This window comes from Nuphar pumila, chromosome 15, assembly GCF_984573655.1.
Source record: "Nuphar pumila chromosome 15, dmNupPumi1.hap1.1, whole genome shotgun sequence".
In the NCBI taxonomy this organism is placed as follows: domain Eukaryota; kingdom Viridiplantae; phylum Streptophyta; class Magnoliopsida; order Nymphaeales; family Nymphaeaceae; genus Nuphar; species Nuphar pumila.
This window is the reverse complement of record NC_143263.1, coordinates 39,298,456-39,321,912: the sequence shown is the minus strand read 5'-3', so window position 1 is coordinate 39,321,912 and position 23,457 is coordinate 39,298,456. Positions and strand designations below refer to the sequence as shown.

At 37.5% G+C, this 23,457-nt stretch overlaps 1 protein-coding gene across 1 annotated transcript; it reads left to right on the top strand.

Annotated features, from left to right (window-relative positions):
- Positions 1-6,771: 6,771 nt before the first annotated feature.
- On the top strand, positions 6,772-22,164 carry LOC149815186 (uncharacterized). Its single transcript, XM_089990494.1, has 9 exons — positions 6,772-7,068; positions 8,711-8,892; positions 10,114-10,225; positions 10,988-11,082; positions 16,979-17,243; positions 18,748-18,929; positions 20,560-20,671; positions 21,044-21,105; positions 21,871-22,164. The coding sequence occupies exons 1-9, from the start codon at positions 6,809-6,811 to the stop codon at positions 21,906-21,908; spliced, it is 1,308 nt and encodes a 435-aa protein (XP_089846620.1). The 5' UTR covers positions 6,772-6,808; the 3' UTR covers positions 21,909-22,164.
- Positions 22,165-23,457: the final 1,293 nt, after the last annotated feature.

The following is a 23,457-nucleotide window of genomic DNA, read 5'->3' as shown; positions in this document are numbered from 1 at the left end:
TAAAAGAAAATGTCACACTTGAGATCTTGAATTAATTTACTTACATAAATAAGATTAAATCTGAATTTTGGAACAAAAAAGACATTTAAGGGAAGAAATTTTGGTGCCAATCGGACACTACTCATGTGAGTTGCATGTGTAAATGATCCATTTGGTAATCCAATGGGAGAAAAAATGGTGAGCCTTGGTAGCATAAGATTTGACAAGGAATTAATAATATGGTCTGTTGCGCTCGTGTCTATGATCCAATTTTTGGACGATATAGAGCAAACAAAAGAAGTATCAAGATTATATGTTAGGTTGACCGCAAGTGTTGGTTTGAGATTACCTAAATTTATTGCAGCTAGTATTTGGTCAAATTGTTCCTGGATAAGTGGTTGGGAGCTTTGAACATACATTGACTTGTTGCCTTTAGAAAACGCAGAGTTGGCGCTAATCAGACTCCATTGACGGGCATTGGAGGGTGTACCAAATCGATTTGGAAACCCATGGAGATGAAAACACTTTGCCTTCATATGGTCGAGTTTTTCGTGATAATCGCATTTTGGATAAACATGATTTTGTTGATTTCTGTTTGGGTCCGTGTTGATCTAAGCATTGGATCCACTCATGATTACCGCCATCGGTTTTTTATTAGTTGTGACCCTAAGATCACACTGTTTTTCTTCTTTCACAAGTAGTGCAAAGGCTTTAGATATATTCGACAATGGTGTCATCAAGCGCAATTGGCTCCTTATGGCACTACAACTCTCATTCAATCCCATTAAGAATTGCATAAGCCTCTCCAAATTTTGTTGCTCATGGAGGGCCTTTGTTGTTCTGCATGTGCATAACAAACTGATCATGTATGTGGACAACTTATCCTATAGGCCTTTCATTTTTGTGTAATACGCTGCCATAAAGGTTTGTATCTACTTGAAATTTATGATTTTTTGTTGAATTTGGTATATACGTAGAGCATTAGATTAAAAGAATCGGTAGTGAAGTTCAATTCATACTTCAGTAGTGGTTTCAACGTAGATGACGCTTGAGGATAGATCTGGATGCAATGAATTGAGAAGTCATGACATAATAATGTTGTTACATCGTTCCCAAGCAACAACAGATTTTGTAGGAGAAGTCGATTTTTTAATGGATCCATCTACGAATTCAACTTGCTTTTTGCAGATAGTGTCATAGTCATAGCACGACACCATTTTGTATAGTTGTCACCAGTTAATGATTGTGATAACGTTATGCAAGGGTTGTTTGAGTGATGGAGGAAAAATGGGTTCTCTATTTTTTCAGGGTTCTGGCTTGATACACTTTCATTTTCGCTATCCATCAAGTTGGGATATCACCCAGTGCTCTGATACCATGAAAAAAAATTAGAACCTAGAATGCCGAGAAAAAATATTTTATTTTCTCTTAAACTAACTGAAAAAATTGAAGACGGCGCTGCCTAATAGATTACATATATAACAAAAGAAATAGGATATTACATTTACAATAACCGGAACATATCATGATCCTTGATAGTCGGCGTTAGTTGATGTTATCTCCTTGATTATAGAATTTGACCCCTTGATTATTGTAACAAGCGTAACGCAATCCTTGACTATCAATATCCCTTTTGATTATCGTTATCTCAATCCTGTGTACAGTTTCCTTGTTTATCGATAATGTACAGTAAAATGTACACGTAACATGTTAATCTTTTAATTCAGGACCGCGACTTTCTGATATTGTTGCTCATTTTTCTTCTTGTTTTATATTCGCTTTCATTCATGCATTAAAGACATCTTTTAAAAATGCATCACTTCTCACTCTCGCTTTCCACTATAGCAACTGCCCAATTTTTTTAATTGAGCATAAGGGTAATTAGTAGTTTGTAAAGATCGTTCCAAATTTTATACTACCTTATTTATAACAATATGCCTTTGACTACCCACAAGGGCAAGGCTCATCTGGTATGAAAAACTTGTGAATGTCACTAAATTGACAAGGCGTCACAAGTTTGAAACCTGCTGGCGGCATCCCTTACAACTGCTAGAATACCATATCTGGATCCAATAACCAGGTCTGGATCTGGCACCAAGAAAGAATCGAGAAAATTCAAGTTCACACTAATCAAGGAGTCCAAAAAATGCAAACTAGCTTAAGGTCTCAAACATATCAAGGACTCCTCACACAAAAACCGTCCAAAGTGATCAGATGCTAATGAAATTTCTTCAAACCGTGAAGACTTGTAGGCCATGAATCCTGACCACCGTACTCTCGAACTCTATCTATGTTAATAGATCTTAACCCTAACCAAGAGAGAAAAAATGTTGAGTTGATGGGTCGTGGACGTAGGATCATTTAGATCCGAACCACATTGATCTCTTGCTTCATTCAATTTTTTTGTGCTCGTTTAGCTACAAGGTTTAAGCTAAGATGTACTCCGTGGTCAGCAGGGAGACCTCAAGGGTTTACCAAAATATTAAAAACAAAAAACCTTAATTTGGATTCCTGTTGCGTATACAGAATTTACAACGCTTTTTATAATTTCTACACAGGGGGAGTCAAGAAAACAATTGAGTTCCTGTTTCGTGGAGAATGCAATGTACACGAATCTTGCTCGCAATTTTACAGATATGCCCCTATGAGTCGGTGGTTAAAAAATGCACCGAATTACGGGTTGGACCTCTGATGGACCAACGGCTGACTAGATCTAGGCCTTAAGACACCCAGTCAACTCATCTATAGGAGTATCAACGGGTCAGACCTCCACCAGAAGTCCGTAGGTTCTGACCCAGGATCCAACTAGAAACTGCTGGAATATTGCTGGTATAAGGTCCGGATCCAGGTCTGAATGGATTTATTACAGGAGAAACTATGCCAGGATCCAATAAGAACTGCATTAACCAAACCTGGTCCAAATTTGATAAAAATAATATTTTTTAAATTTTTTAAATAAAAATGCGTGGATCTTAATTGGAATATGGGTTGGACCCAGGTCTGGTACGAAATTTCATAGACCATACAATGCTAACCCCTTCTTTGTTACCAAACGCTGACCCTATCAGATCCAGTACGGGTTTGGATCAGGTCATGTCCGACCCATCGGCACCCCTACACCCAGGGCCCCACTTGAAGTGGATCTGGGTTTACTAAATCTGTTATATGGGATGTGGATTAATTCCAGATCCAGTCGGATACTAACCAAAATCTTACCTTGTCAGGCAAATGCACCAGTGTTATCAAAATTGGAATATATATGGCTGGACACTAGCTGGATTGTGGTTGGATCCCAGATTCCCAGGCCCCAAGTAGAAGTGCTCAAACCAGGTTCATGTTCAACTAGTGATTAGGCCCAGATCCAGTTCTACCTCTAATGAACAAGAACATAATGATGATAGGTAGCTGACGTATCATCCCTTTTTGGTATGGCTATAGAAGAAAGGTCCACTACTGGATTCATTTAAAGGTCCATCTGGATCTGGGTCCAGTACAACCTCGAATCAGTATGCCTGGGGTCTAAATCTGAAAAAAAAAATTCAAATCCCAAGCCGTCATCCTTTTTTATTAACAGCTCATACATAAAGCAAATCATCGGATACAAATCCCAGTTATAAGCAACAGGATCCAATATGATGCACACTGGTTGGGTAGTGGTTAGGAATGCAAATGGACCAGATCCGGTTGCACTTCTAATCCAGATCTCTTAAAAAAAGATTTTTTTTTTTGAAAGACATTAAAAAAGATTTGAGTATACATTTAGAACAGAGTTCAGACTTAAGTGGTCAAAAATTTCTGGGTTTCTTATTTGAATTCAATTTAGCACTTCTCGTTGGCTCTGTATTTGAATATGAATCAAATCCAATCCATTTGTGCCTTTTACATCTAAACCCATTGTTTTCAAAAATTTTCTTGTTGGATCCAGTATTATCACTTAATTCAGATCCAGATTTGGATTTGGAACTTGCTGTCTACATGTTTGAATCAAATTCAAGAATACAGTTACATACGAAGTTTTTTTAAAATCTCGCATTACCATTTTCAAAAATTGATATAATCCGCCCAAAACCAGCGTATTATTTATGTGAAATTTGCATTTTCAAATATTTTTATGTTTTTATTTATTGTTTGTATATTTTTAATATTTAAATATACTCGTATTTTCCTGACTCGTTCTTAAAAAACATTTTTTTTTTATTTATAACGAGATTTTATTTGCCGAAAAAACCACTATAACAAGATCTGTGACTATGGATCGAATATGCATGAGCTGGAGTTGCACGCCATCCGTAGGTGGTGGACCGGTCTGGGTCCAATCTGCTTGTTCGTTTGGATCCTAACCGATCCGTTGGGGAGCCAAGCGTGGTGAAACCACGAAATTGGGGCTGGTCAAACCGATGAGATGCCCCGATTTCCTGGTGGTTCGCACCTAACTTTCTCGGTCCACCCATGGATTTCCGTGAGGGCTTGTCCGCCACGAGCCCACCCAAACCAAACTGTAGACGCTTTTCTACCTTTTGGCCCGACACAATAAAGTCAGGGTGGGCTCGTGGCGGACAAGCCCACCCAAGCCAAAGGGGATCGTCCTGTGGCTACCTTGTTAGAGCCTAAGTTACAAAGATGTCCCTAAAACCCTTTGGTTTTATTCAATCTCCCACAAAGTTACTAACCCTAATCTTTGTTAGTAGGGACTTGGTCTCACTAGTTTACTCTCAAGCTTATTTGGCTAACCAAGTCAAGTCGTAGTAGGCTCGGCTCATTCACGGTTTCTGCAACTTGTTTTTCATTGTTGGTCACTTTCGTTGGGTTCATCTAAGCTAGAACTAAGCCTAAGGAATCCCAATTTCCCAATCTATTTTGGTTCATTCCCAAAATTAAACAAAAAAAAGGAACCCCACTTAATAATGCAACCCTAATCCTTGATCTCTCTTTTCAAAAATCCCCAATTACAACCAAAAGAAATCTCTAACTATGCCAAAACTTTAGATGAAGGCCAATTTAAATATCAAAGAAGAAGAAGAAGAAAGACATCAGATCAGATCACCTTGTTGTGCATGAGGATGGCGCAGTCGGGCTCGAGCTAGCTTGTCCTTAATGATCGAGAGGATGCTGATGTAGTAATTGGGGCCGATGGAGCACTCATGGGGGGAGCTGCGAAGGTCGTTGACCTTCTACCGATCCTCCTTTGTTCTTGTCCTCATGGGGCTTGAGCTGATCCTGGCTGGTGACAAACTCCTCCATGAGGAGGTAGTCCTTGATCCGCTCCCGCTTGAGCAGCCACAGCTTGCACTTCATCGCATTGGCCATTGCAGCGAGGCGAGGGGCCGGGTCAACGGGGAGAAGGAGGGAAAGAGAAAGAGAATAGTTGTGCTGAAAGAGAGGAAGAGAAACCCTAACCCTAGTTCAACTTTCGAAAGGGTAAAGCCAGACGAGATGGGTCAAGTCGTGTCTGAAACACCCCTTACCAATTGAGGTGAGCCTATTGAGCCTTATCAAGCTCAACAAGTCATTCAAGCTCAGCTTGTTAGCTCGTCTGAGCTTCAATCAACGATGACTCGTTTACAAAATGGGCGAACCCAAGCTGAGCTTTAACCGAGCCAAGCCCGAGCCAGCTTGGTTGGGTGTGCATTCCTACTTGCACACACACATATCCATTGAGATCTAAGCATGTTGTGCAAACCGGGTTTTACTTTGCATATATGAGAAATGGAATAATTGTACTTTAGAAAAAGGGTTTACTGATTGAGGGTAGTTTCGTCATTACAAAACTGTGTAAAGAGGACAGGCGAGTCATAATACAAAAAGAGGGGTTGCCTAGAATCCCGGGCATGATTCCGAAGCAGTTTAATGGTCGTCGGATTAGTGAACAGATGGACACGTCAACGAATCCCGTGTTGCCACGTCACCGACAGAGAGACATGGGCACATGGGAAGGTGGGTCCCCCCTGCGGCCACGAATCCTACGCACATGCTTCCCCTGTGTGCAACCAAGTTGACCCTTTGAAAGACACACTTGGCCCACTCCCCGAACCGGCTGTCCCCTGCGTCGTCGGCTCGGCTACGAAGTTCACCCACCTAGTCGGCTCACGCCGATGCTTCTGTTTCCTACGCTAGCCGGTTTCGAACCTCCTGGTTTTATGAAAGTCGTATCGACCAAATCCAAGTTTTATGTATATGTTTAGCACAATCAAAATAATAAGTTCGATCCTCGGGTTGCATTTCTTTTATAATAACAATACAATTTTTTTAGGATAATAAATTTTAAGTTTGATTTTTTAAACATACACGTCAGGAAAGCAAGATCCAAGAGTTGGTGTCTACTGAACCGAAGACGTAGTTCACATTTGTATAGTATGTTTTGTAACACAAGGGCTCTATTAGAGGTGCATTTAGTGGAAATTGCACTCTCCCACAACGCATGAAAAATGTAAGCATTACTAGATGTTTTGCGTGAACTGAATTAAAAGAAGCTCACTTTTGATAAGGTGAAACAAAGACCTAAGGCCAGAGTGACCCGATCTTCCATACCAGTAATAAAATAAAAAAACTTAAACAAATGCCTTAGAGCTAAGCTCAGTTTAGCTGAGCCGAGCCGAGTCAAGTCGAAGTGGGCGAGGAGCTCGAGGACGGAGAAGGTTTAATCATTGGGTTCTCTGCGACGTCGTCACACGATGGAAGATTCTACCGCTCATCTGCCGCCACGTGTCTGAGGGAAGGCGGGTGGGTGGTGCGCATTGTCGGCTCCCCTCGCTTTGCTTAAAGGGGCCGTCCTCTCCCCCCCCCGACTCCACTTCTTCTCTGAAATCAAACGAGAGAGAGAGAGAGAGAGATGGTGTTGGTCGAGACGGAGAAAAGGGCGATGATGTCTTCGGAGAACGACGAATCCGCCACAGAGACGGAGCTCACGCTCGGCCTCCCCGGCGGCAAGAGGAGCGGCGCCGCAGAAGCGGAGGTAGCAGGAAAGGCCGCGGCGAAGCGTGCTTTCTCGGAGACCGTCGATCTCAACCTGCGGTCCGAAGATGCCGACCCGACGGGGACTGTCCTCCCCGGAGAGAAGGTTTCCGACGCCGGGAAGCCGGCCGCTCCCAAGTAAGTAGGAGTCTGACGAAAATGACCTTCTGTTTTGTGTTTATTTTCCCGGAAAGCCACCCTCTAGTGGCGTAGAATTTCAGATGCATGCATGCCTGAAACTTTCAAGTATTTGCTCGGAACTAATTTCTATCTGTTGATGTGAACTTTTTGTAGTTAGTTTTGATCATTTTCTTCTTTTCGAAAAATCCAAGGTAGGGCGGTTTTAGTATTATTTCTGAGAATTATGAGGTTGCTAGCAATTTGTTCTATAGTTGTAATGGTTGAACGGCATGCTTTTAGCAAATCGGGAAACTCCTCTCTTTTGCTCTTGACAGTTACAAAAAAAAAGGCTTGCACGGTTTGTCTCGGAAATTAGAAAGAAAGAAAGTGGTGCTTTGTAATTGTACCGCAACCCTTTAATGGTGAGCCGTATGAGAAAATATAGATGTTTTAAGTGAAACAAAATGATTAGTTGAACTAAAAAAATGAAATATACCAAGTTCTTTTAGGTCACCAATCCTTGAATAGGGATTTTCTTGGGTAGGGAAAGATTGGTGGTGATTGATTTTTGTGGAAATATATCTTATTTGCAAAATCGGCGAGTTTAAAATTTAAAAGAAATAGGAATCATGCGAGAAACCTAAAGAGAACTATTAAATTATAAGAAAACTTAATAGCATATTAATATCAGATAAGATTGTGCTATTTCTAGATAGAAGGGATATTTTGAAAATATCACAATTTTGTTGGGATTTTATTGTTCTAAATGCTCTGATATTTGTGACGTAGGTTCATGACAATATATGATGGATTCCATGCAAAACTTTTGAATCACACGGACATGAAATACACACCAAGATTATATTTATAGTTTTAATTGTATCTAGCTTATGTATGCGCGTTTTGTGTTCATGTGTTAAGCGAAAGTTCCTTCTGTCATGCCCATAGATATGCTGTGACAGAACTCACTTTCGCTAAATCACCGAAAAAATGTATAATCTGATTATGGAAAGCTAGATTTGGTTTTCTGGGGCATCTTTACGTTGTTCCATCAAATCCTATAGGCATAACGTGCAAAACCATAGTCACAGATATCACCAAGATTTTGAAAATATCACCATATTATAGCAAGATTTTTAGAATCTCCCTTATCTTTGATACATCTTAAATTTTCAGTGCTATATTGATGTGATCTTAAAAGTTCTTATTTTTTAAATATTATATGTTTACTTTTATGTTTTTAAATACTATATGCTCCAAGATTTTCTTATTGAAAAAAAAATAATAATTTATCAAAAGATTTCCCCTCACCAAGAAATTAAATCCTTGGAATGAGATTTATGACTGGAAAGAATCATCAATCCATGATTTATTAATATGAATCTCATGTTTGCTGTCAGTTGCCTTAACCATACTCTTAGATTCAATTTTGGGGTACCCAACATAACTGAATGTGCTGAAGAAATCCTGTTTATATTGATTTTTTGTACATGCTACCATGGTTACAATTTCATGCGAGTTTAAAGCTGTTACATGATCTCCATACAATAATTTTTTCATTTATTTACATTATTTCTGAGCCTTTTTTTTTGGGCACAAGACATCATACATGTGTCAGAGACTAATATCTGTACCATGTGTAACTGTTATGTACTGTTAGGGCTCAAGTGGTAGGATGGCCTCCTGTGAGATCATACAGGATGAATGCATTGAAGAGCTGCACATACGTGAAGGTTGCGGTAGATGGTACGCCGTATCTACGGAAGGTAGACTTGGAGACGTATGATAGCTACCAAGAATTGTTGAAAGCCCTAGAAAAGATGTTCAGTTGTTTCACCATATGTAAGTGTTTTCGGCATCCTCATAATTTTCATCTATGTCACAGGGACACGTGATAAGATCTCATGTCTAGGGGGACATGTTATAACACATTCACACGCTATGACATGCTCAAAGATTTTTTTTGTAATTTTTGTAGCTGTTTATATTAATTTTCGATACTAAATATACTTTTAACAAACTAATTAAATATGAAAAAAATTGTTTAAATTCATGTGTTGGGCATATGTCGAATTTGTATCCGTGTCTGTGTCCATGTGACATAGAATTTCATATTTGTTTCTTCATAAATTTATCAGAGCAATGATTTAAAATATACTTTACCTGGCTTTCTAGAAGAAGGAATGGGGATTACTATGAGGTTGATATAGCGACAAATCTCTTGTCATCCATGTTTTTCTAGAGATATTAAGGCGATAATTTGATGTGAAGTCGTGTGTGGAATGATCACTCATATGAAACAAGATGTGGGGTATTGAGTTGTAATTGTGATGGCCAGGGATGTTTTGGCCTACATGGCAAGATATGACAAGAGCCCGTGTGGACATGGAAATTTTTGTCATTTTATATGGTTGAGAAGACCTTCTCACCCTGCTCTCCTATTTAATGACATCTTGATGTAAAAAATTTATATGTGGACATTGACAACTGGGCATAAAAAGCAAACTTAAATGCACAATGCCGCTTGATCCACACACAATTGAAAGAAAAAACTGACATTGAGTAAATGCATATAATTTTGAGATAGGTACACTTACCACACCTACTCTCTCTCTCTCTCTCTCTCTCTCTCATGCTAGCACATATATCTAAGGAGTAATTGGTAGAGTCCTAGTTAATTTTAGGGCTCCTAACATTTTCAATAAAACCTAATTGCAAATGTTCTTATGCTTAATCTGAACTTGTAAATGTGTATATCATTGACGGTTGAGTCAAATTCATTAACTGGAAAACCTGTTTTGTATTTAGTTTGCTGCCATTTGAGCTGTTGATGTTTAATTACTCCAAAAAACATGTCTGAACATGAAAAATACCTCATTTAATACATGTTTTCCTACGCTATATAGAGGCTCAAGTTTAGTTTTTTTTTTTGAAAGAAAAACTAACTTGAACCTCTATATATAGCGTAGGAAAGCTTGTATTAGAAGTGGTAAAATATGTAAGGAGTAAGGCGTTCTTGTTTGATAATTGATGTCTGATATGCCTATTGGCACATGGTTGCAGGTAACTACTTGGGAGAGAGCAAGCTGATGGATCGTATTAATGGTACTGAATATGTTCCTACTTACGAAGATAAAGATGGTGATTGGATGCTTGTGGGTGATGTTCCTTGGAAGTAAGTTCTTGACAGCAATCTTTCATGTATATGTAGGACAAGGGGTTTGTGTTCGTCAGTTGGGGGTGTTTGGATATACCAACTTATCGAGAAAACTCGGATTATGATTAGCCTAACTTTTTGGGTAAAATGGGTGAATCCAAATACTCCTTAGGGATGCTTAGACATTTTCTGTACATTAGAATGGGCTTGGTATTTTGATTATTATTTTATTATTTTATTTTTGAGAGAGATAATTTTCATTAAAGTGAGAAACAGATTCAGGAGAGAGACAGGGAACGGTGTTTTGATTATTAATTAACAGAAAATAAGTATGTTTAGTAAGATTCCCAGCTTGTTTATCAAAACACACACAAAAAAATAAGGGGTTTGTTTTATTGCCTCGAATTACCATTTGTTTATGCTTATTCTGTAGGATGTTTGTGGAATCCTGCAAGCGTATGCGTCTAATGAAGAGTTCAGAGGCAGTTGGGCTTGGTAAGCAAATAATATCATCGAAATTTATAAGATGGTTATAGTAGTCAAATATTGTAAGTTTAGGAATGAACTCACTTCATCTGGGTTTGAGTCAAGAGGTCCATATGCAAAACGCCTGGTCAATGACGTGAAAACTTTTCATGAACTGCACTGAGTCAAGCTATATTGTAGCCCAGTATCCTATTTTAGGAACATAAATTTTCATGATTTTTTCTCTCAAAAAGAAAATTTCTCATGATTGTTATTTCTTATTGATGATGATGTTAGTTGATTTGGTGCATGCAGCTCCAAGGACACCAGAGAAGTGCAGCAGCTCAAAGTGAGAAGTTGGGTGCTTGTGTTGAACGCTTGTACAGAGACTATGGATGGTGTTCTAGTACGTTGAGAGAGAGAGAGAGAGAGAGTGAGAGGGCAAATGTGATTGTAATTATAGTTGAGTTACATGAAGTTGGTTTTGGTTTGATATATGCATTCATTTCCTTTTTTGGTTTTCGTAAGACTACTGGTTGAGTTAGTGGCCGTATGCCAGGGAGGCCCAAATTTTTGAACATTTGGTGATTTTTTTTTCCAATAAAACATGTTTTCTGTTTCCACTCAAAAGAATCAGAAATGCTGAAGTTAATAAATTAACTGTGATCCATGAGAGTAATGGTGCATGTAGTAGCATTTCTTGGCGAATATCCGAAATCAAGCCAAGAAAATACATAAAAGTATTGGACTATTTAAGTTTCAAAGATATATAAGAAAAATACGTACAAATACAATAACATTAAAAAATGTATAAAATATTGTGTTAATAATGCAATAATATCACAATAAAACATGATATTTTCAAAATAACATGTTTCTTTTGGATTATGTCAGTTTCTTAAAATCTCATGATAAAATTTTGAGATTTTCAAAAAGTGGCTTATATTTTTTTAGATGGGCAACAATGGCCAATATTTGTGAGTATGGTTTCACCTACTCTTAGTTTTGCATGGTAAAACCCAACAATACCAAAATTCACTGTCTATAATTAAGCTTCCAAATGAGCTTATCGCGACAATAAACATATCATTATCCAACCAATCAAATACGAATTTCAGAGGTGACATGTTAAAAAGTAATTAATTTTGAAATAAACGTTTATATTCATGTATTAAAAAACTCTGAAGTTGAAAATATTTTAATAATGGGTAAAAAGGAATAATGGTAATCATCGAATCATTTAGATTTTTCTTCTTTCACTTTATAGTGCTTTCATATTTAAGGTTGAAAGGAGACAGTTGGATTGGTAAAGAGATTCCAACCCAGCTAAGAGGCCTCAAATTCAAATGTTGTTGTGGCAAATATTCTTATTAGAAAAAATAAGAATTATATAATTAAATAAATGCTTGAGATGTATATGTATTGTTTTCATAATAAGATTCTCATTTAAGTGCCCGATTAGGGTTTACGACATAGGGGACCATAACCAGCCTGACTTCCACCAGAAATTGTGGTCCATCATATCCGTATTCAGAATTTAAATGATCCTAGTCGAAATTTTTTATTTAGATCCAGCTAACCCTATCGATATGTCGCACACTTACTCGACCTGATGCAGACCACAGAAGGTGCCCAATGGCCCATGTTAGGGTCCATTTGATGTTGGATAATTGTTGGTCCCACTGATGGAGTCCAGGTCTCATCTCTCCTTAATGAACCACTCTGGATCCAACCAGGCATTTTATTTTTGTTCCCTAAATTAAGGATGATTATAATAGACCATGATCGTCCTCTATGTTGGATCTGGACTCACCTGAATCAAATCATATAGGGTTATATCTTCTAGTAATTGGTCTCATTTAGTCATTTGACCCATGGCCAAAGAAGTCTGAATCTTGATCCAGATCCAGTCTGGATAGCCTCCATCCTTGACCTTCAAAGAGGGAAACCAACTCAGGGTCAATTTTGTTCCTTAGCCCTTAAGGGAAGAACATTGATAAGTCGCCACAAGTTTTCCCCTCAAACCACATGACAAACACTAATTGTGGATCCCACCATCCATTTGAACTACTAGCCTTCAAAATCCATGGCCCCACCAACTTTGGACCATCCAATCAGAGAGGATCCTTCCTACTACAATATTCCCAATTAGACAAGGAAAATGGTGGAAATGGAGACAAGAATATTTCCCAACTTGCCATGCAGAACTGCCAACAATACTAAAATGAATATGGTTCAGGAGGCCCAACCCAAACCCATCTAATGGTGATCCCCGGTTCCGGGTCTGATGGGTCAGGGTCATTCGATGGTTTTCTTCTTGTTGTTTTCTTTTTTTACACAAACAAATAAAAATAAAAACTTAAGAAATTTAAAATAAGTGAAAATTTCAGTTGAGAAATTCGAACTCTCAATAAATTTGTCATTTCGAATCAAGATGTGGACACACTGGGACCGGGATCCATCAGGATCCAGCTAGGGATGAAAAAAGGTTTGGACTTGGGGTGGATATCTCCGACCCAATCCGAATCTGATTAATACGATTTGGTAAACAATATACCAATTAATAATCAGCTTCGGATTTGGATTTGATATGAAGTTTTGCATCCAAATCTGAACGCATCGGATAATCTGACCTGATTACATGTAACATTTACCCGATTAGCTAATCATATTCGGATTCAGTTTACCTTTCTTCCTTCCAACTCCGAATCTGAATCCAAATTCAATTATGGTGGATCCAATTAAGTCGGACTCGGTAATGCCTAGATATGACCCAAGTTCGACCATTTATATCCCTATATCCAGCTAGGTCCTATCATGACACAATTTGTGCAGTAGAGGTGAAATTGGAGATTGTGGAATGGACCAAGTCATACTCAAAATTTTTTTTTTTGTTTAATTATTAGGGGAGAAACAATGATAAGGCACCATAAGTTGTGGGTCACACAGACCATTTGAAAAATCAGCCCTCAGAGCCCATTGCTCCCATGAACTCAAGGCCATGGTAATCTCAGAGGATCCTTCCTAACAGATTCTCCCCTCCCCCCCCCCCCCCCCCCCCCCCCCCCCCCACTAAAAGCATGAAGTTCAAAGCATTGTCTCAATTCAGGGAAAAAGAAAAATTCCAACTTGCCATAAAGAACTGACCAAAACCAGTGATGAAAATGGCCGGTAGAGCGACCTCAACCAACCCTTAAGATCTGACCATAAACATGAAATCATGTGGAACATCTTTCTCTACCAAACTTTAAAGTTAGAATTGGCCATGTTCGTGATATTTTTGAGTTTAGAATTGGCCATGTTTGGCATATTCTTTAGGTCGTGGTGGAAACCTGAAATTGAGGCAAAAGTCAGTGTCATTCATATGTCTTTCTCAGTTTAATTATTTATATTTGAGAATTATTTCAAATTTTTTAAAAATGTGAGGCCCTTTTTTGGGGGTTTAGGGGCAAAAGGTGACAACAGTCCCTAATGAGAATTCTCATTTACCAGAAGTTAATTTCACCTCCGGATTCAAACGCAGATTTAAAATGTGGGCACCACAAGGATTCTCCTCTTAAGAATTCTCCTAATGAACTCCCAGGCCCCGGAGGCAGGAGTTTTACGTTGCCGTCGAGACGAACGTAGGTATGGCTGAGCCAGCGCGATCAGGTCTTCGTGTCGGGTGCGGTTTCTTCGGGTTATAAATAAAAAAGAACCCTCTCCCAAGCACCTTTTTTTCTCATAATGCCCTAAGTAATCCCCCAACCCCAATGAACCAATCATTTAACTCGGTGGTATCTCTCATGTGTCATATATGGTGCAAGTCGAACGTCTCAGGAGCCCTTTGACTGCTTTCTGGTAAGGCATTTAGTTTGACTAGGCTTGATTTTGACCCATCTAAGGTCTCAGTGGGCTCAATCCTATCTTGATTTGGATAATACATATGTTCAAGTGTATTGTCAATTATCTTCATTAGGCATTACAGTAGTCATTTCACTAAAGAGGTGTTCGGATGCAATGGATTATCCAGGTAAGCAATATAACAATGTGTTTTTGGAGTATAATGCAATCACAATTGCCAAATGAACCATAACCTAATAATATGCTCCTTTAGATTTATAGAATAAGCTTACATTTACCTTGGTATATATGAGATGGCATGAGATAGCTAGATGGTTAGGTTGCACACTATTATAACCGAGAGGTCTCTGGTTCAGATCCCATGGGGATAACTTATTATGCGCATTAGTTCTGCTTAAACAGGTTATTTGGCTCAGTTAGGATCGAAAAAATATAAATAATTATTTTCATGGAACATGCATATATAATATAACATGTAAATAAATTAGTTGCTAAGCATGACCCAAACACAGGTTGTTGGTTAATCCCATCGGTTTATAATTGTTTTAGAAAAAAATAAATGAGTTTAGAAATACAATTCTTTGTGTTATCTCTCTTTAAAACCATATTTTTTTCCTCAAATGAGCTAGTTAAAGCTCGTGATGGGAGAGCTCGAGAGCTTAGATTGGGCACCCCACATGTTTCCAATTTATTCCAGCTTTTTTGGTGAGTGGGTGCGTCAAAAAACACCCATTAATAAAAAAATCATTGTCCAATTATATTGAAGAAACAATTTTGAAAAAAGTCTTTTTTTTTTTTTTTAAATGTCTCGACCTTTTTAATTTTTTAATCATTTTCCATAAAAAAAACAACTTTGACAAAAGTCACTAGCATCTAAAGGTGAAGTAGTTTCATTTCCAAACATCTTTTATTCTCTTCAGCAACCAAACAGGTTTAATTAGTTTTTTTTACGTGGTGCATAAACCATGTTTGGAAGCAAGAAAAATTCTCTTAGGAAAAGAAAATTTTGCTTACGAGAAGTTTTGATACGATAACTTTTTCAAATGAAAGATTTTCGCTTTGTTGTGTAGCATGAGAAAAACTGAGTAAAAAAAGTGAGACGAGAGAAAGAGATGAAAATGGTGGTGGGTGGGAGGAAGCTCTTCCTATGACAGCCCATGAAATGAAATATGTTGTGGGTGAACAGAAAAAAACAAAATTTGACAGAAAAAATTATTCCACCTCCCACTGTGAAAGAATTTTCTTTATAAAAAATTATTTGTTTTTAGGCCACGTTTGTAAGTGAGAAAATAGTAGGAAAAATGCAGGTAGGAAAGAAAAAAATGACAACATTTTCAATCATTTCAAGCGAGAGAAATTTTTTGAAAAAAAAAAAAGTTTTTCTAGAAAGTCTATTTTTTTATAGAAAAAATTCCTCCACCTAAAAAAAACTTTTTCTTTTCTACTTTCACTTTCCTACTATTTGATTGTCAAACTCAACAGGTGGTCACCTCGTGTTACAACTATTTGGATTGGGGACGTTAAGAAAATTGAATGATGGGTGCAACTTTGTGAGGGTAGTTCAGCCAATAACGGAAATGAGGGAATAAAAAAATCCATCACAAAAACGCAACGAAGACCTAAAAGAAATGGCTGTTGTTCGTAGACGTGTCATGAGTGAGTAGTTTGATCAACTAGATGGTCGGACTAGAACTAGACGCGCAACCATAGGTGAACTTGGTGGGACCCACTGGGCCATGAATCTTCTGCTCATGTTTCCTTCTTGTGCAGCAAAATTTTGACCTGCACCTAAAACTGGCTGGACACGGTGGGCCCACACGTCTGAAACTCAGCCGATCGGCTGGGGCTTCAAGCCAAGCTGATCAGACCGGACATGGACGGTAGTTTACCTGATATCCGATCCATGTCCAACTGTGCACATATTTGGATTGGGCGAGATTGGGTACAGATATAAATAGGTTTCAGACTTGGAAGGCAATACCGAATCTTACATATATATGTCATTATAGGTTAATTGGATCGGTATCCAGACTAGGATATAGGTCGAAAGATCCTCTGTCAAATCCACATTGATCAATTAGCTACTTGCTAGCAAGCAAGGCAGCTCAATATATGAGACCGGGTTTTGGATAGCGTGGAAACTTCCGAGCTCACACATGAAATGCCAGAAAGAACCCGACCCATTTGGCTAATCGAATCCAATCAAATGCTAATGGGTCAGTCGATCCTCACCCACATGACACGTCCAAGGCATTTGGGTGGGACCCACCAAGCTGAGCCGTTCAAGGCTTCAAGCCAAGCTAGTTTAAGGACGGCCTATTATTTTGGACCATGTAAGATGACGCATGCAATCGTCCACTTGCTTGAATTGGCCCAATGGTGCCTTGACACGTGGCACACTGAGAACGGTGGATGCCAATGGTCGGCTCGGACTGGTTTTATAAAAGGATGACTTTCGCTGACTCTCCCCCACTGAACGGAAAATGCTGGCTGATACTATGAAGAAGTCGCCGGAAAACATGGATTCCGGCCTGAACCTGACCGAGACCGAGCTCACGCTGGGCTTGCCAGGTGGAAAGAGGGGTGCCCGAGATGCGGAAGGTGTCGGAAAAGCTGCCATGAAACGTGGTTTCTCAGAGACCGTCGATCTAAATCTGGGCTCATCCAGTGAGCCTGCGTCCATAGCCGGAGAGAAGGTCGCCGATGCCGGAAAACCGTCTGCTTCCAAGTGAGTCTACACATCTGACCATAATGATCTTTTTCTTTTGAGGATTTTGTGCTGCCACTTTTTCCTAATTTATCTAAACTTCTAATAATGTTGCAAAATTGCATAAATTTAACCAATATCTTTAGCAAGAATTAATTTAGAGGATCTTGGATCTGAATATGCATATTTTCAACAAAATAAACCATCATAGAGATTACAGCTGTAGGATCTGGTTTATAATACATGCAATAAAACACTAAAAAACTAACTTGTCCATTCTCATACATATATAATGGTAAATACAATCTGCAAGAATGAATAAGCAAAAAACGCCTAGACCATTGAAACCAATTGGTCCATTCCTGAACCTGTTAGGAGGGTCCAATCTCTGTGTGTGTGTGTGTGTGTGTGTGTGTGTGTGTGTGTGTGTGTGTGTGTGAGAGAGAGAGAGAGAGAGAGAGAGAGAGAGATTTTAGTCTAGCATCTAGTTTCTGAAGCATTCAAATTTGCAATTTTATATCCTATCCCCTACTTTTGTTTCATGCTTAATGTTTCAAGTTGAAAGATTAATTATTATTCCCTAGCCTGGTCCCTTTAGTGTTATATTTGTTTAATTAAAGCATATATAAACTCAAAAAATAACGAGTCCAAATTATTGCACCTCAAAGGTGCTAACCAGAGACCGAACAGAAGATCGTTACAATAATTTTAGGTGTCAAAAACTAGTTCTTTGAAATTTCGATGGTAATGCTTTCTTCATAAGCCGTAGTTTTTTTTTTATATGATCATTATTCTATTATCATTGCATATTATTTGCCTAATGTTTTCATCATATCATAGTGCATGAATTTCTCATATACATACAAGTTCATAGTTGTTAGCTTGCAATTATCTTTCCATGTTTAGTTCCGATTTCTACCTGTCCGAGCCACATGTAGAGTCTTCATTTAGCATCTATATATATGGTTTTGGAGATCTAAAGTAGCTACCAACCGTTGTTGAAAACACTAAGGGTACGTTTAGTTGGAGTTTTCATGAGATTTAGAAAGTGAATCTCATTTGCATAGCACTCCAAGAGCAACCAAACGTAAAATGTTGGTTGCACACAACACCCCAAAAGCAAGCCTTTGCAAATGAGACCTCATGAGATTCGAATTCTCATAAGATTTATAAAGTGAATCTCATTTGCACAGCACCCCACAAGCAACCGTACCCTAAAAGTGAATTGCTAAATTTCCACTCATGTAAACATGGGAATTGTATGCCTGCATAAGATATGTTTAGAAAACCAACCCTTTAGGGAGTCGTTTCCATTGCCTTGCGGCCTGCATCACTAAGTGTTCTACCTTTAGCAGATCCAGTCTGCCTCAAAAATCAGAGTTTGATCTTGGTTCAGAACTAACGCTAGCTATATGTTTTAACACATGCAAACTGAACCTTCATTTCTTTCATAAAATTGTTCGAACCGCACATATTCTGGCCACTAATATTTGCTTTACCAACTGTACTACTTTTGTACCCTCAGAGCTCAGGTGGTAGGATGGCCTCCAGTGAGGTCCTACAGGATGAATGCTTTGAAGACGTGTACATACGTAAAGGTAGCCATGGATGGTGCACCATACCTACGCAAAGTAGATTTGGAGATGTATGATAGCTACCAACAGCTGTTGCAAGCTCTTGAGAAGATGTTTGGCTGCTTCACAATACGTATGTTTTTGGTACTTTTATATCTTCTTGGATCCATAGTGACAAATATCAGTGATATTCTGAAGCATTCTAAATGGCTGAAATACTGTAGTATTTTCAAAATATCATCATATTATCTTTTTAATGAAAACATGATGATTTTATCACGATACTTATGTTTATATCAGCTATATCATAGGCGAAAATGACCATACGTAATTTTAATTTTTTAACTTTTTGTTCTTTTTTATATCTTTGGTTATTTATAAATTTATTTTCCAGATATTTAGCCAATTAAAATACGAAAGAAACAAAAAATTTTAATTTCTCAATGAGAATTTGACTGCAGTTATTTTGCCATTTTAAACTTTGTCACTATATGCAGGTATTTACATCCATTCATTTATCTTTAACAAATATGAAAAAGAAAAAAAAAGTACCATTGTTCTCATGTTAGGTTATGGATTTGTATGAGAAGGAAATAGTGACAAAAAGTTGGTCACATGTGAATGCCAAGGATTTAAAGCAGTGCAATAATTCATGTAAGGTTTGGCCTACATCGCTTTCTGAAACAAGATCTGGACCATTGGATATGAAAAAAATGATTGTCAAGATGCTCTTTCCATACATGCTCAGACATGACAAGTGCCCGTATGGACATTGAAAGTTTTTGTCACATTTTGTATGGTTAAGAGGTGATATGCCATAGCATTACTTCACATTTATTGTCTTTGTCGCCTGTTGATGAGACCAGAATTTCATAGTGACTCAGCTTGATTAGGATGGCTAACTATTTCTTTAATGCCATTCATTTTTCCTCAGCTTTTATGGTCTTTTTTTTCCTCCATATTTTCAGCTTCTAGATTTCAAGATCATAATAAAAGCTGGGTAGTTGCTAACATTAAGGCATGACATAACATAATGACACAGGGCTCATTCAAAAAAAAAAAAAAAGATGTCACAGGGAAGTAAATCTAGAGTTTAGAAAAATACAAGTTTAATAGTGATATAAGATATTTCCTTCAAAAAAAAAATCTTCAAAAAATAGTGATATAAGATAACCTTAGGTGGTCTACTAATCCAAAGATTAAACACTAACATTGTTTTTAACGTTAGGACTCTCTCTCTCTCTCTCTCTCTCTCTCTCTCTCTCTCTCTCTCTCTCAAGGATACCAGCATGGACACCGATTCTATTGGGACTTGAGACACGAATACATGATTTCTACGTAAAGTTACGATGACATGTGTTTTTAAAAAACAAGAATCTAAAAATACATTTTTAGTAGTTTTAATATGTAAAGCTATACGTATGAACAATAAAATACCAAATAAAATGTTATCATGCATAAATCTTGGACAAGTGTGTGTGCATGCACACGCCTTTTAACAGGGTATTTGTTATTGCACCAACGGGGGCTCCTAGTGGTTGGTAGGAGCTGTCAGTACCAGGTCTCCTTGTGGTGGGATGTTGCTGGTTCAAACCCCAGTGGTATGTTGAAAATATAACTGGTGGGGTCTGCCTAACCCCAGCTTGCCTTTCAAAAAAAGAAAAAAACAGGGTATTTGTTATTACATTGTGAGAGACATATTCCATTAATTATATATATTGTTGGTATTTATTAATTAGTCTCTCAAGTGATGTTGGTATTAGGTAATTACTATGGTGAGAGCAAATTGATGGACCGTGCAAATGGCACCGAATATGTTGCTACTTACGAAGACAAAGATGGCGATTGGATGCTCGTTGGAGATGTTCCTTGGAAGTGAGTTACTCATCTCATTTATACATGTCCATTTAGGCCATACCCATTGCTTTCATTAATATATATATATATATATATATATATATATATATATATATATATATATATATATATATATATATATATATATATATATATATATATATATATATATATATTAACTCTAACATTGATTTTGGTATGATTATGTTCACAACATCGAGAAAAATAATTTACAATGTTAAAAATCGTAAAATTAGTTTTATGGTTATTAATGATAACATTTTCTTCCTCCTAAAAGAAATTGTAAAATTACTTGCACTAGTTTATTTTCACACTGAAATTATGTAAATATTTAAGTCATTTTACTTAATAACCTTGTTCTTTGTTCAGGATGTTTGTGGAATCCTGCAAACGTATGCGCGTAATGAAGAGCTCGGATGCAATTGGGCTAGGTAAGCAATTAATTAACCCTATTCCAACATTTCGTGACGGATCGGACCTTCACCCGACCCAAGTTGGTCCAGACCCCAATCAGACTCTGAGATATTAGTGCTAGGTCAGAACCTGACCATATCTACCATTGGAAAAACTATATTAGAGTCCTATAAGGATTACATAAACCAGACTTAGTTCCAACCCGGTAAGATAATAAATTTTGCACTTTTACCAATCGGGGTTCCGTTTGTCTGGTAAGAGCAGCTAGTTCAGGTTACCTTGTGTTGGGACGTTGCAGGTTCAAAACCCAATGGTATAGTTGTATAACTGGTAGGGGTCTGCCTAACCCCAGCTAAAAATAAATAATTTTTGCAATTTTATATTGAAAAAAGTACGGATCTTAATCGGAATTGGGGTTGGACCCTTGTCCGGTATGAAATTTCATAAACCATACCCGGCTTTGTATGCTAATGGGAACTTACGGTTCCGACCTGGAAAGTTAATCGGACACACTTCTTTGTTACCAAATCCTAACCTACCGGATCAGGTATGGGTCGAGATCATGTATATGGCTCAAATGGGGTTATAAATATTGGTCTGATTCGAGGGTCACCTGGGTCCATGGTGACTTTGGAATCTTTCAGACCATAGTTGAGTGTTAATTAAAAACCGTTTAAAGTATATGAATAGTTTAATGTTGCTCTTATCCATTTTTTTTTTTTGAAAGAAATGTTGTTCTTATCCTTGTTACTAATGTTAAATAATTGCATTAATTTATGCAGCACCAAGGACCTCAGAGAAGTGCAACAGCTCAAAGTGATGAGGACGTGACGTGTTTTAAAGCATGTACATAGAATATGTTGTTTTTTGTAGCAATTTGATAGAATATATGAAGTCTGAAGTGTGAAAATATCATATGTGAGAGTAAGATGAGGTTGGTTCTGTTGTAATATAATTAAACTCAGTTATTTACTGTTTTGTCCTAGTAAGTTTGCTTGGTATTCTGCTGACAGTTTTATCTTTGTATACATAGTTGTCATGTAGAGTACTGGTTGCCCAGTGTTTTTTTGGTCCTGAAATATGAGAACTAGAAATACTAGCATTTCTAATGTTTTTTTAACAAATCCAACCATGTAGATGTGTTCCGCATGGTGAATTCCCCAGGAATCAACAGTTGGATCGTGCATTTTTTTATGCAAAAATGTAATTTTTGAATGTTTGAAAATTTATGAAGATTATCAACCATTGATATTAACGCCTTAAAAAAATCTAGTTTTATGCATCATAATCGGATCATTCAAAAGCTGGTCCTAATTATAAAACCAAACATTGTAGATCACATCTGTACCATTAGATTTAAGAGGAAAGAACATAAAATCCATGAAAATCGTTGGTTCACACTGTACTGTAGTTCTCATATCTTCAGTTCTCATATTCTAGTGAGTCACTAGAATATGAAAACTGAAATACGAGAACTAGAAATATGGGCATTTTCAATACTGTTATTTGCAAATTCAACCATGTGGATGTGCTTGGCATGGCGAATTTGATAGGAATCAACCATTGGATCGTGTATTTTTTATGAAAAATTTGTGATTTTTGAATGCTTTAATATTTATGAAGAGTACGAGCCATTAATTTTAAAGCCTTAAAGATTTATGCATCAAAATCAGATGATTCAAGAGCGGGTTCTTATAAAACCAAGCATGTAGTTCACATCCATACGGTTAGATTCAAGAGAAAAGAAACAAAAATCCATGAAAATCGTGGTTCACACATTAGTTCTCATATTTTCAGTTCTCATATTCTAGTGACAAATATATATATATATATGAAAAGTGATAGTTGCTTAATCTCATCCGTGCTAAATGAAAACGCATGATGGATGCTCAACATATTTTATGCATAAAAATACCATTTAGAAGCACTGCTAAATGTCAGGGACCTTTAGCGACGCTCGCTAAATACCTCAGTGGGGGTGTGCCTGACATTAAAATGTTTGTTTTTAGCAGCACTTCAAAAGCCCACATAAAAGTTTTTTTTACGTGTTTGCTGCTCTGAGCATCCATCAGGCAGGTTTTGGTTAAGCAGCTCTCTCTCTCTCTCTCTCTCTCTCTCTCTCTCTCTCTATATATATATATATATATATATATATATATATATATATATAAGTCACTAGAATAAAACTCACGAACAAGAGGAATTATGTAGCTAAGTACCCAAAAACAACTCAACCGTATTAGTATATGTTCTTAGATGGATGATCCAAAAAGTATAATAAAACCGTTTTGGTATGTTAAATGGATGCCCCAAAAGAGTTGGACAAAGAAACGTTTTATTTTTCGTGAAGTAAGCCATTGCTATTGGTC